The 15,631-nt window shown below is 37.7% G+C and overlaps 1 protein-coding gene and 1 non-coding gene across 2 annotated transcripts in view; both read left to right on the forward strand.

The window, feature by feature from the left end:
• Nucleotides 1-93: 93 nt before the first annotated feature.
• On the forward strand, nucleotides 94-166 carry TRNAR-ACG (transfer RNA arginine (anticodon ACG)). The gene has a single exon. It is a non-coding gene; the product is annotated as a tRNA-Arg (tRNA).
• Nucleotides 167-2,515: 2,349 nt separating this feature from the next.
• The window catches only part of LOC129263781 (MOB kinase activator 3B-like), a 38,961-nt gene continuing 25,845 nt past the window's right edge, over nucleotides 2,516-15,631 (forward strand). Inside the window, exon 1 of the mRNA XM_064100959.1 lies at nucleotides 2,516-2,724. Coding sequence (XP_063957029.1) covers nucleotides 2,695-2,724 — 30 coding nt within the window. The 5' untranslated portion in view covers nucleotides 2,516-2,694. The remainder of the gene's footprint in view (nucleotides 2,725-15,631) is intronic.

A 15,631-nucleotide genomic window follows, 5' to 3' on the forward strand; every position in this document is an offset into this window, starting at 1 on the left:
ACGACAATATAATCATAGAATGAAAAGATTTCACGACAAACATGGATTGAAAAAAAAAGGATTTAATGTGTTGTACACCCATTTGAATGGAGCGGCCCTGTGGCCCAATGGATAAGGCATCTGACTACGAATCAGGGGATTCCAGGTTCGAGTCCTGGCAGGGTCGAATTTTTTTTTTTTTTAAACATTTATTATGTACAGAATGCTCTTGAATTCTCCCATAGAACTATCAAAACCCATGATCCATAATTTTCAACGAAGATTGAAGAATGAAATTCTCCTGCCATGCATACCACGCCATTGATTGATTGATTCATTCATTCATTGACTGATTGACAACTAAAGTTTTTTTCATTGATATTAAATGAAATCAGTAGGCCTATAGAGGCTTGATAATTACCTTCGAAAGACTATACGTGATATCTCCAATAAAGACCTTCCCCGATACTGATATACACACTACATGACTGCATACATTATTTGAATTCACTCTCGTAAAGTAAAGCCAAGATATGGAGGGAGGGCACTAGCGTACCTAAGGGGGGGGGCAGATTGCCCCCCTGACGAGTCACAACTCATGCAAAGGACGTACCCCTGCCCCCCCCTGACGAGTCACAACTGATCCCTGACGAGCCACAAGTGGCCCCCTCTTTTGAACTTGAAGACCTTTTTTTTTTTTTTTTTTTTTTGCTTGTCAATTTTATTTCTGGTACGAAATCCTTTATTTGTGGTTGAAGACCTTTTTTTTTTGCTTGTCAAATTTTTTGGCGGACGAATTTGCCCCCCCCCCTTGGAAAATCCTGGGTACGCCACTGAGGGAGGGGGAGAACAGGATCAAACCCGGGGGGGGGGGGGGTACTCACGAAATAAGGCATACGGGAAGTGCCTCTGGAATGGGGGGAATGGGTCGCTTTTTTGGAAGAAATCCGTAAACATGGGTATGGTTTTATGCTGGAAAATCCCTAAACATGGCCGCAAATTTTAGATACTGCACTGTAAAAACTGTGGTGTTAAAACTGACACCAGTTGGTGTTAATAGAGGACCACACCCTGAGGTGTTAAAACTACACCCTAGAGATTGAACATCAGTAACACCAAAGAGTGTAAATATAACAACCAAAGGTGTTGTAATAACACCTATGGGTGTAAAACTAACACCACCAATTTAACACCGGTGTAAAACAACTGGTGTGGTCCTCTATGTACACCGGTTAACACCACAGTTTTTGCTGTCTGGCCATTCTCCTCCAATTTTGGGTGATATAACCCTTTTTTTAACCATCAGCCGCACACCCCCGGCAAACCAAATCTAAGTACCCCCCCCCCCCTCCCCCGGGGAACGAATCCAGGCAGGGTATGTCCTCTATGTCACCCATTAAATTACAAAATCTAAGAAAATTGTCACTTTCGATCATTTATCATGAAAACAATGATGATGAACAAGAAATGCATATATTTTCATAAGCAACTTCAAACTGTTATCTTCATCGATGATCATATTGACATTATTAATACTTCAATATCGGCAAGTCACCGTCTTTAGAAAAGAATAAAAAAAAACAATATTTTTTTCTTTGTGAAATTTTTAATGGATAAACATCAGATAGGATGTAAAATGTACTTTTGTATTTCGAATATTTATGTGTTTCGTGTTAAATTTCCATGTTGGAATTGGTAAAAATGGACATTCTACTAAGGTTTCATTCCACATGATTTAATTAATCTAAGTATCTGAGAGAATAGCACTATCATATATATCAAAATAAAACAGCTGTGGATATGGGAAAGTGGTGAATAAATATCCTTGATTTACAGAAAAACACAAAAAGTGGATTTCGCTCCTTTTTGTGAATAAAACTCTTCATATAGAGAAGTGGTGCACATGAAAGTATTTATAATCAAAATAATGCAAATTATGAAATTAATCTTGTGCGCTTATTTTGCATAGGCCTATCATATTTTGAAGGTGGGTGCATATGGAATCATAGTTCTCCTTACACGAGGCATCTTTTATAATAATTATATGCATATCATAATTATTTTGATTTAGAAAATGTTATTATATGGCCAGTTCAACAAAGTGCACTATATGGGAGAGGTCTCGTTGTACGAGGCATTTTTTTTTTTTTGGGGGGGGGCTACTTTTCATAACTTACTGCCTACATTTGTAAGATTTGATAAGCTTTAACATTGCAACGAATGGGGATTTCCAGGGCTACTTTTTAAAATCATTATTTCAAGGGCTCTTTTTAGCATTTCGGGGACTAGCTATTATAAATCGCCCCTATTCAGCCAACGTGTACTTTCTTCTCTGCCTTGTGCGAACATGAAAGAGACAGCTTATGTCTGGAGTAAATAGGGATTTTACCATGTTACAGTTTTACTTTGCTTAACTAAAATTCAACCCCAAATATGTCCCGGTGGGGGCACAATTTTATTCATTTATATTTTTTTCCATCGCAGTGAATCTGTAGAAAAAAGACACTTCCCTGTCTTGCATTTGACAAGAGCTGGCGCTAATCCAAAATGCACAATGCACACGAGATCAATCAGCTGTGTGAATTGTACATTCGACAACAACACACGGCTAGCTAGCTACTACTACTATACTGCGTGTAATAATACGATAATTGTGATATCTTCCGCATCTCTTGCCCACTTGATAGTTGAAGCGAGATCGAGCAGTAAATCGTCATGGAATTTCCTTTCTTCGCCAAAAACAAAGTAAGAGCGAGTTGAAATATATTTGTCATGTCTTTGATGATATCTTTGCGGCCTCCTTTTCCAAGAAAATGATATTGAAAAATGAGAGCGGATGATATTTTGTTTGATTGAGAAGTGCGAGATGCAAGAGATTCGCGAGTCAAGTGAACATGCACTCACAATCACAAAAGATCCGCTGCATGCGACAGCCGGTGATTTTACCCATGTGTTTTTTGAATACATGTTTCAAATAATCGTGATATCTTGTATTCATGTGTGTGCTTAGATATTGCCTATGCTGGAAATCGTAATGGCCTGTGGTGTTGACATGGTGTCTGGTGTGTTGTTGATCGTTTGTGATTGTGGATTGTGGAGTTGGAAACAAATTTTTTAATGATTATCTCACCTTTTCATGTTTTATTCTTGTTAGACTATAGGATCTATTTATTAAAGGGGAAGTTCACCCTGGCTGAAGTCAAGAAAGATTAGACAGCTGGCAGCCGTCTGTTTCGAGGAGTTTTTAAACATTTTTAATTTTTTAATTTCTCCTCGTACACAGACGGCTCGCTATCGTGCAGCCACCATTAGGGGGTTAACAACGCAAAATCCCCCGACGGGGGTCATCGATTTTTGTCTTTATTTCATAAAAATATATAAAAAGAACTGTACCAAAATAAAGATTATCATTTTGTTTTGGCCTGAAATGCACCAAAACGGGGAAAATAAACTTAAAAGGGTAAAAAACAGTGACTTACTTCGGAATTCAGCTGTCGCGCAACTTCACTTTCTTGTTTTATCCAAACTTAATACATAAACATATATGGCCATCGAGTCCCTGTACAAATCGAGCTAGAACTTCGGTTTCTGTATATGGTGGGTGGAGCCAACGGAGTTCAGCGGAACAACCAACATAACAGAGACCGAAGCTTTTGGTCTTAACCTTGAACCTTGAATAGTAATCCCTTTCAGCAGCTTCAAAGCTATCCCGTGATGAAAACATTCTGTGTAAAGAAAGATTTGATGTAAAAATATCAGAAAAAAATAATATTGGACTGGTGACGTGAAGGTTTGACATGAGAAAAATTCAAAGATTAATTATTAATAAAGAATATTTAGCAAGGCTTCACACTGACTAATTTTTTTCTTGGTGGCCAGATCGGTCAACCAAACTCATCAATTTCATTTTTTCAGTGGCTCACAAAGCAAATTTGGTGGCCCTAAAACAATACAAAACATTACGATTTATCAAAACTTTGGTAGCCCAACCGGGCCACTAAGTGTTGGCTTTGAAGAATATTGGTGGCCCAACTCTCATTTTTTGGTTGCCCCGGGCCACTGCTAATGTCGAGCCCCGTTATTAGAATTAATAGGTCTTTGCTTTGATATGTGATGTCACATACAAGCAGCTGCCCCATTAATTTCAAGTTTTTTAACGGTTCATGATGTAAAAAAAAAATGCTTTCAAGAGACTTGAATTTAGATGAGTCTACTCAACTGAAGGAACAATAAAAAATAAAAAAATAAATCTTTTTTTTAGGAAAGGAAATTTCATTACCGTAAGTAACGGTGTATTAACCGCACCCGTGTATTAACCGCACCCCCCATTTTCGGATGGAAAAAAAAAAAAAAAAAAATCATCCAAAAAAAAAAAAAAATTCATCAAAATTTTTTTTTTATCAAACTTACTTTCTATCTCTAATATGCGTATTTAAGAAAGAGTCAAGAACCAAAAAAATATCGAAGAATTACTGGTAAAAAATGATGGGATATCAGCGCTTCGTCACTTATCTGCAAGTTGCCGACATTATTATACTTCCACACTCACCTCACATACACACATATGGTACCGGTGTTCATTGCAAGTACCGATACCAGCATCAACATGGGGGCTCACCCATACGAGAAGATCGTTCATATCATATTTCCTGCATCACAGCCCCACGGGTTTTCGAATCGTAGCCATGGCGTATTTTCCTTCAGCAAGAAATTTATCCACACTGTGCTGCACTCGACCCAGGTGAGGTGAATGGGTACCCGGCAGGAGTAATTCCTTGCATGCACTGAGCGCCGGTGATGGTAGCTCGAGCTAAAGCCGGGGTAATAATAGCAGCGCTTTGCAGAGCTGCCAAATAGTAGGATTTTGTCGTATTCCGTACGATTTTTCACTTAAAATACGACACTACGATTTTTCTAAATAAAATACGATTTTACGAAAATATAGCTATGTGCATCCGTGTATTATGTGTGTGTATATCTCATTGGCATTACGTACGTAATACCGCGCTCGTATATAGCGAGCGCGGTATTACGTTGTGTGTGTGCACAACAGGCAAGTACGATGTTCCCAGCGCTAGCGCAGCCATGGCCAATCCAGGACTCATGTGTGCGCGCGTGCATGCTTATGCATGTACTGTGTGCGAATCTCGCGGCGCTTTATCATCTTTGGTGCGAAGCTAAATTCACTGTGTAGCTACCGGTACGGTACGGTACTAGCGCGCTGGCCTGGCTGACGATACCGCATGCTCCGGCCGGCCTCGTACTCGTCTTGAGCACCGTCGTCGTTTGTGTCTGTGATCATATTGTGAACAATGGACAAAGAGAGTTAATTCTGTAATATTCATCATGGCATCGAAAGGATCTGGATCATCACGGAGACAAACATTCCTATCCGAATATACGACTAGGTGGCCATGCATAGTGGCCAGCAAGAAGAACGATTACACCGCTCGATGTACGGCATGTGCATGTGACTTCTCGATATCGCATGGCGGTGCGAAGGACATCAGCTTGCACCTAAGTCGGCAGAAGCATCGACAAGCTGTGGAAGCCATGAAAAACATGACAACACTTGCTACATTTTGGACAAAAACAGATTTTTCTGTTATCAGAGCGGAGACGCTGATGGCGAATTTTTTTATAGAACATAACTTGCCCTTTGCAACGGCGGATCATTTTACCCAACTTGTTAAGGTCATGTTTCCAGACAGTAGGATTGCAAAGGAATTCGCATCAAAACGGTATGAATAGGATTTTTTGTCTAAAAATAGGATTTTTGGGGTTAAATAATAGGATTTTTGTTGAAGTGTGGTTGGCAGCTCTGGCTTTGTATCCTCTGGCAAAAAGCGCTTTATAAATCCAACTATTATTATTATTATTATTATCTGTACTTTTCCACCCTTTTTGGCAAAAAAAACCTTACGTGATCATTGATTTCATTGGTCATTCTGTAAGATCAATTATAAAAACTTGACGGTCCCACAATAAATCGCTAGTCTATGTTACGAAGACCCAGGGAGTGCATAGATTAGGGAAAAATTACATGGGGTCTTGGACTCTTGGGGCAATTTCACCCCCCCCCAAAAAAAAAATGTTTAAAAGAGCCAGGGCTGGAAAATAGAAAGAAAGCCCCCCCCCCCTAAAAACACCCCATTCACTGCAATGTTAAAGCTTGTTCAATGTTGGGAGATTTAAGCAATTTTGGGAAAGTAGCCCCTGAAAATATATACCCCTGTATAAATATTTTTTTTTTTGGGCCTGCCATACATGTAATAGACTTTGGGCAATTCCACAGGTTGGTGGACATGAGCTTAAAAATTCAAATTCAATATTTTCTTGAATTTTTTAATACTTTAAGTCCTTCATACATGGTAGTTTCAGAAACAAAAAATAAAAAGTTTATTTTCATATCTATACTTTGGAAAAAAATTGTCAAAAGTTGTGTCTTCCATTCTGTACCAAAATACAAGAAAAATAGTGAAAAATGAAATATGCCTTATTACCATTTTGTTATTGCAACAACATACCACTTTATATATTTCTGAAGTTTAGAAGAGTCAAATTACCTAAAATACACAACAGCTTTTCAAGTACATTTGTAGTACTCATTCAAAAATGAATATTGCAACCTGGTCAGGTGATGTAACGTGAGTAACCGAAAAAACTGACTTTGTTTTCAGAGAGAAAAATTCTTCACAGTTAATTGGTGGGATTTTAAATTCTCTTCCTTCAAACAATCTTTGACACAGTGATGACTATCAAAATCATTAAAAAGTACAATTTTTTATAAAAATGATGAAGAAAAACTGTAACGTGAGTAACTTTGTAATGTGAGTAACCATCATGTAATGTGAGTAACCAGTAAAAATTATGCAGTAAGGTAACATTTTCTGTGGGATGTCAAGTTTTAAGTCTCATGGTGAGTTGTGAAGTTATTTTTGATTAATTAAAAGCAAAATGAGGGTACACCTCTTTGATGTGACTCTTTGTTCATAAAAATATCAGTGGTCATACAATCACACACAAAATTGAATATTAGTAGAAGTATTCACAATGCGAGAGAGCAATTGTAAGACTTGGTTTCGATTAACCAAACTTTAAAGAGTGTTCGAACAACACATTGAATGTCCTTACCTGTAACCCTATCTAGGCTGGGGTATTTTGGGAGTTAATATGCCCGGGGGGGGGGGGGGGGGGTGGGGCCTCCCAGGCCCCCCTTGAGATCTCGGCCATTGGCTGCACGATCACGCCGAAAATTTGCACGCAGGTTGTCTTGGACATAATCTACAATACTATACAGTAATTTACTTCATGCAAATTGGTAATAAGCAATTATGCTAATTTATGCATAATTAGTAAGCAAAATCATACTTTTCCCTCTTACTATCTAATAAAGCTCCAATTGTTCCAATTTTTTTGTATAAAATCTCTTTTTGATGTTCCTAGCAATGAATTTTACACACATTGAATTTTTAATGACATTTGTGTTGTTAACTATACATGGACAAAATGTAACGTGAGTAACCGTAACGTGAGTAACCATATTATCTGCACCCCAAGTAAAAACCATGTGTTCTTTATTTTTTAAATTATGTACAAAGTTAGTCTCCCTAATATACTTCTTTGAAATGGATATAATCAACTTTCATAAAAGCCTTGTATGTGGAGACTTTTCACTTATGTCGAATTTTCATTTTATGCATGTCCAAATCATGTAACGTGAGTAACCGACACATTCCAAAGATTTGCCAGGAGCATAATAAAATTTCCCAAGTTTTGTTTTTATACAAAGGATAGTCAGACTGTGTACTTTGTTGTGATAAGGAGATGTTTAGTTCCTATCAATAATAATGGAGTTACAGCTCCAAGTATGAGTCAAGGTGTCTCCAAATGTAACGTGAGTAACCGTGTAATAGCCCCTTTGTGATAATAAGCACAACTTAAATCTCCTAGATTTCTTCTTTTCCATTCAATTCTGATGAAGTTTAAAATTTCTCCATGTACATGCTTGTTTGATTTTTCCTCAATTCATTCAAATCAAAGGGTAGAATTGACTTAATTCACCATGTACACTCTCTCTATTTCCAAGAATAACAAGCTTCCTATTGTAGAGTATTTCCTTTTGAACGGCTCTTGAATTGAATCTCCTGATCCAACCACACACAACACAAATACAGTATGTACACACAAAGTTGACTCTTTCACTTTCATAACTGTCATCTACACATTAAACAATTAATTAAATATCAAAGCCAGTTGTGATATAATGATAATTTCAATAGAACCCATTAGAATAACCATGACAAATTATTTGTCAATTGATTTCTCATGGAAAAACAGTAGTGCTAACTGCAATAAAACATTCCCTTTTAATAAACATGACGATTGATTGTTTCTGTCATGAATTTCAACAGTTTTTGGTCAGTCTTATCATCTGCCTTCATAATTGTAGATGTTTGTATTTTTCCAAGAAGTAGAATAAATAAATTGAGAATATGAGAAAATATACCGTGTATGAACAGGATAATTTTTGTTAAAGGTCAAGTCCACCTCAGAAAAATGTTGATTTGAATCAATAGAGAAAAATTAGACAACCACAATGCTGAAAATTTCATCAAAATCGGATGTAAAATAAGAAAGTTATGACATTTCAAAGTTTCGCTTATTTTTAACAAAATAGTTATATGAACGAGCCAGTAACATCTAAATGAGAGAGTCGATGAAGTCACTCACTCACTATTTCTTTTGTTTTTTATTGTTTGAATTATACAATATTTCAATTTTTACGAATTTGACGATTAGGACCTCCTTGCCTGAAGCACAAAATGTTAAAATAATGGAATTCCACGTGTTCAGGGAGGAATGAAACTTCATTTCACATGACAATGACGAGAAAATCAAAATATTTCATATTTCATATAATAGAATACAAAAGAAATAGTGAGTGAGTGATGTCATCAGCTCCCTCATTTGCATACCGACCGAGATGTGCATATAACTGTTTTGTGAAATGAAGCGAAAATTTAAAATGTCATAACTTTCTTATTTTACATCCGATTTTGATGAAATTTTCAGTGTTATGCTTGTTGAATTTTTCTCTTTTTATTCAAATCAATTTTTTGTTGGGGTGGACTTGTCCTTTAAATAAACATGTAAGACTTTCTCTGGAATTATATCTCCCTGCAAGGCCTGCCTGCAACAAATTCTAAACTTTGAAAGTCACAGATTTTTTAAAACTCTAATATGTCATGTGACCCTTCAGGTACAGTGTAGTTTTTATGACTAGTATGTCTGGATCTTATTTCAGAAAGAGGTAAAATCAAACGCAAATAAAAAAACGATCAAGTTTATTTTCAACCAATGATATGCGCGCATTACTGGGTTTGTTATTTTTTTTTTTTTACGTTCAAACGCAACTATTTCTGCAACGCCCCCAGGAAACACATACATGTACATGCAAAAATGAATTTGCAGTAAAATGTTAAAAACTATTGTGCATAGTAGGGGGGGGGGGGCATTCAGACCCCCAACTTTTTTTGTGCTTCCTTGCTTCATGACCATTTTCTTTAGAATTTGCATGCATAGCACCGTTAGGGGAAACTTGCCTTCTTTGTACCACCGTCTCCCCTTGTATGTTTTTATTCTTATTTTTGGCACTCAAAGCTTGTCTAGAAGGTCAATCTTTTATTCAAAATTTCGTGAAACAACCAAGCTTCTACGCTCCAGTGCAAGAATTTGGCAAACTTCCCCTACCCTCCCCCTCCCCCCCCCCCCGGGAGAGTCCTTCCCTTGCTAAAATTTGAACCTACATGTACGACCTTCTCTTTCAAAGGCAAGAGTCAGAACTACCAGACCGTCCACAACGCTCACAGTCTCAGACACCGTTCTCATTATGCTTTCTAAAACTAGTTTAGGGTCATTACATGCCAATTCACCCAATGAATGTGCAATTTTGCACCCGACCCTCTCGGAATTCGTTGTAAATTGGAACACATAAAATTCACCATGGCCCACGCACAAAACAAAAAAAATAAGTCCAATTGGTCCGTCGGTTCTCGCGCTACGGCCTGCCCTTTTCTCCTTGTTTTGACAAAAATGGGCGTGACCTTCAAATTTCAATGGCCACTGCGTCGTAACGTGTTGATCAATTTTCATGAAACAGGTACCATTTATTAGGAAATTCAGAGAGGAATCCAAAACATGCATCAAATAATGTATTCGAGCGATGTATAAGGTCGTGACCTTTGACCTTTACTTTGACCTTGAGTTTGACCCCCGGACAAATAATTTTTTAACTTGATTTTCATGCATGTTAATTATTAGTATGATATTGACAAAATATGTTAAAATCAATGATGATATTATATTTCTTCACCTTTTAAAACTCTTCCAAAGATACCATGAAATTTCACTCTAGTCCCACATACTAATATTCATGTTAGTAAAGTGTTTACCAGTTACATGATTTCTTCCAATCTTAAGTTACAGTATGCATGCACATGAAAAGAAATTAAGCTCATCAGTTCACAAATGAAACATTAAACATTTATGCTCATGAATAGGTATCTGTTTAGGCATTTTGATGTTCAGCAATATATATCATATATATATATATATATATTCTTGTTAGTAAATAGGCATATACTCAACAATTTGATGATAAAAGTAAACACTTTACCATTAAACAAGAATATATATATATATATATATATATGATATATTGCTGAACATCAAAATGCCTAAACAGATACCTATTCATGAGCATAAATGTTTAATGTTTCATTTGTGAACTGATGAGCTTAATTTCTTTTCATGTGCATGCATACTGTAACTTAAGATTGGAAGAAATCATGTAACTGTTAAACACTTTTACTAACATGAATATTAGTATGTGGGACTTGAGTGAAATTTCATGGTATCTTTGGAAGAGTTTTAAAAGGTGAAGAAATAAAATATCATCATTGGTTTTAACATATTTTGTCAATATCATACAAATAATTAACATACACGAAAATCAAGTTAAAAAATTATTTGTCCGGGGGTTAAACTCAAGGTCAAAGTAAAGGTCAAAGGTCACGACCTTATAAATCGCTCCAATACATTATTTGATGCATGTTTTGGATTCCTCTCTAAATTTCCTAATAAATGGTACCAGTTTCATGAAAATTGGTCAACATGTTACGACGCAGTGGCCATTGAAAGTTGAAGGTCACGCCCATTTTTGTCAAAACAAGGAGAAAAGGGCGGGCCGTAGCGCGAGAACCGACGGACCAATTGGACTTATTTTTTTTGTTTTGTACGTGGGCCATGGTGAATTTTATGTGTACCAAATTACAACGAATTCTGAGATGGTTGGGTGCAACCACTGGGTGAATCCAGATGGAATGACCCTTTACTAGAAAGCGGTTCAGGAAACCAGATCGGAAGATCGCTTTGCTAGCGTTCCCATTTGATCACACGAAAGTGGTTTTCAAAATCTTTTCACGTCAAGCGATCTTGTTGCCATGGAAATGCTCTCAGTGGGGTGACACGTTTCACGCGAAATTCGAAACCACAGCGTAGGCATTCCGCACCTGTCGTGTGGAGAAACGCGCTCAAAATGTGCGAAGGTCGCTTCCTGAAGAACGGTTGTGTCCTCACTTACACTAAAACCACTTTAACAAGGCAAAGCGATCTTGAAAACTACATCGCGAGGTTCTTTTATGAACCGTTTTGGAAGATAGCTTCCAAGATCGCTTCGACCTTTCTCATTACACTTTAAACTAGTTTTCACAAAACTAGTTTCCAGTAAACTAGTTTTAGGAAGGTAGTGAGAACGGTGTCTTGGTGATTATTTTTCTTTTTCCCTTTATAAGTTGTAGTAGGTCTGTCCATGGTCGTACTATCTCTGTTTATGGAGGGAGTAGAATGACCAAGGCAGGATCTAGAGTCTTGTCTGTTTCCTCTTTGTATTTCCTGATTATAATATCTGTTGATCAATCATGCTCATCATATTGTATAGTACATGTTGGTTGAACTGTGTAGTATGTAATATCAATGCAATGCACTTTATTACATTCAACGTCGTACATATACATGTAGTTTCCTCCTTTGTATTTAACCATATTTATTTCATTTTCTTGCAAAATTGAGAAGAATTTCCCTGTGAAACTCATTTTAATTTCATATCCTCCACATCACAACTTTTAAGGGTGTAATACAATTTTACACGTAGGCCTACACATTGATCTACATTTATAATCTATGTAGACATGAACATGAAATATTTTGTGATAAATGACCCTGGGTGATTTGTACATATAGCCTACACGTACATGTACATGGTTTGATTTATTGTTTTCTTCTGCATCCATGGAACATTCGTATAATACATTTTCCATACAACGTAATAAACATAATATGTTAGCATTTTTGGCATGAATCATAAATAAAGTGTACTAAAAAAAATGATTCCAGACAAAAATGATTAACTACCAAATCATTATACGATATTCACAATTTGCAGGAGAAGGATTGTCATCATAAGCAGATTGCTTGAAGAAAAATGACAATGAATGGTGCAGTGCAATGTCAAGAAATCTTTATTTTTGTGTATCTGTACGGTGCACAAATAACTTTTATTATGGGAGTAAATCTGTCTTGCCTGCAAATTTGCATGTAAGACTAAGCTTGTAACCGATTTTGCAATCGGCAACCGATTCCATTCGATTTCACCACAATCGGCAATCACTTGCCGATCTTCGATCATGCCCCTTGAAGGAAAAAATCGAAAATAAAAAATCGGCGTAGATCTGGTTACAGTGCGTGATCGCTCAGAACATATTTCAAGATTGTTTTTGAGGTGCTAGCTATTTAGAGGTCGCATTATTCAGGGAGAAAGTCGCGGTATTATCTATGGCAATGTTTAAGGGGATAGATATCTTCTCTTCCAACTCATGGTGATAGCGGATGCCGCCGTGAACTTTGAAAGGTCGTATTACCGACGGAGCTCACTGCGTTACTCTCTTACATCGTTTATGATTATATACATTTTATTTTCAACCTCGTGGTGATAGCGGATGCCGCCGTGAACTTTGAAAGGTCGTATTACCGACGGAGCTCACTGCGCTACTCTCTTACCCCCTTTATAATGATATAAATCTTCTCTTCAACCTCGTGGTGATAGCGGACCCCGCCATTAACTTTTAAAGACTGTACTATTGACGGAGCTTATTGCGTTGCTCTCTTACATCGTTTATGATGATATTCATTTTATTTTCAACCTCGTGGTGATAGCGGAAGCCGCCGTGAACTTTGAAAGGTCGTATTACCGACGGAGCTCACTGCGCTACTCTCTTACATCGTTTATAATGATATAAATCTTCTCTTCAACCTCGTGGTGATAGCGGACCCCGCCAGAAACTTTTAAAGACTGTACTATTGACGGAGCTTATTGCGTTACTCTCTTACATCGTTTATGATGATTTACATTTTATTTTCAACCTCGTGGTGATAGCGGATGCCGCCGTGAACTTTGAAAGGTCGTATTACCGACGGAGCTCACTGCGCTACTCTCTTACCTCCCTTATAATGATATAAATCTTCTCTTCAACCTCGTGGTGATAGCGGACCCCGCCAGAAACTTTTAAAGACTGTACTATTGACGGAGCTTATTGCGTTACTCTCTTACATCGTTTATGATGATATACATTTTATTTTCAACCTCGTGGTGATAGCGGAAGCCGCCGTGAACTTTGAAAGGTCGTATTACCGACGGAGCTCACTGCGCTACTCTCTTACATCGTTTATAATGATATAAATCTTCTCTTCAACCTCGTGGTGATAGCGGACCCCGCCATAAACTTTTAAAGACTGTACTATTGACGGAGCTTATTGCGTTACTCTCTTACATCGTTTATGATGATATACATTTTATTTTCAACCTCGTGGTGATAGCGGATGCCGCCGTGAACTTTGAAAGGTCGTACTATTGACGGAGCTCATTGCGTTACTCTCTTACATCGTTTATGATGATTTACATTTTATTTTCAACCTCGTGGTGATAGCGGACCCCGCCGTGAACTTTTAAAGATCGTGCTACTGACGGAGCTTATTGCGTTACTCTCTTACATCGTTTATGATGATATTCATTTTATTTTCAACCTCGTGGTGATAGCGGAAGCCGCCGTGAACTTTGAAAGGTCGTATTACCGACGGAGCTCACTGCGCTACTCTCTTACATCGTTTATAATGATATAAATCTTCTCTTCAACCTCGTGGTGATAGCGGACCCCGCCAGAAACTTTTAAAGACTGTACTATTGACGGAGCTTATTGCGTTACTCTCTTACATCGTTTATGATGATATACATTTTATTTTCAACCTCGTGGTGATAGCGGATGCCGCCATGAACTTTGAAAGGTCGTACTATTGACGGAGCTCATTGCGTTACTCTCTTACATCGTTTATGATGATTTACATTTTATTTTCAACCTCGTGGTGATAGCGGAAGCCGCCGTGAACTTTGAAAGGTCGTATTACCGACGGAGCTCACTGCGCTACTCTCTTACATCGTTTATAATGATATAAATCTTCTCTTCAACCTCGTGGTGATAGCGGACCCCGCCAGAAACTTTTAAAGACTGTACTATTGACGGAGCTTATTGCGTTACTCTCTTACATCATTTATGATGATATTCATTTTATTTTCAACCTCGTGGTGATAGCGGAAGCCGCCGTGAACTTTGAAAGGTCGTATTACCGACGGAGCTCACTGCGCTACTCTCTTACATCGTTTATAATGATATAAATCTTCTCTTCAACCTCGTGGTGATAGCGGACCCCGCCAGAAACTTTTAAAGACTGTACTATTGACGGAGCTTATTGCGTTACTCTCTTACATCGTTTATGATGATTTACATTTTATTTTCAACCTCGTGGTGATAGCAGATGCCGCCGTGAACTTTGAAAGGTCGTATTACCGACGGAGCTCACTGCGCTACTCTCTTACCTCCCTTATAATGATATAAATCTTCTCTTCAACCTCGTGGTGATAGCGGACCCCGCCGTGAACTTTTAAAGGTCGTATTACCGACGGAGCTTATTGCGTTACTCTCTTACATCGTTTATGATGATATACATTTTATTTTCAATCTCGTGGTGATAGCGGATGCCGCCGTGAACTTTGAAAGGTCGTATTACCGACGGAGCTCACTGCGCTTCTCTCTTATCCCCTTTATGATGATAGACATCTTCTCTTCAACCTCGTGGTGATAGCGGACCCCGCCGTGAACTTCAAATTGATTTGAAAACGCTAGCTACCCAAAACATTTTAATAACATATTTCAAATCATCGTGCGTGCTTGCGTCGTCTACTTCATTTTAATTGCACTTGCGACTTTAAGATGATGCGTCGTAAGAGATCATTCCAATAATTCTAAATCGCTAGCACCTAAAAATACTTCTAAAAGATGTCCCGCCGATCGTTCATTAACCTGTGATCTATGAGAAATATTTTCATTTTATTTTCCTTTGCGCCTTTGCTCGGAAGATGCGTCTTTCGTTTATCTTTCTAATAAAAATCACTCGGTTTATTTTAAAGCAATAACACCTCAAAACCCCTGGCTTTAAAACATGTTCCAAACGATCGCGCATGTTGGCGACTTCCATTCCA

The sequence above is a fragment of the Lytechinus pictus genome, chromosome 6 (genome assembly GCF_037042905.1).
Source record: "Lytechinus pictus isolate F3 Inbred chromosome 6, Lp3.0, whole genome shotgun sequence".
In the NCBI taxonomy this organism is placed as follows: domain Eukaryota; kingdom Metazoa; phylum Echinodermata; class Echinoidea; order Temnopleuroida; family Toxopneustidae; genus Lytechinus; species Lytechinus pictus.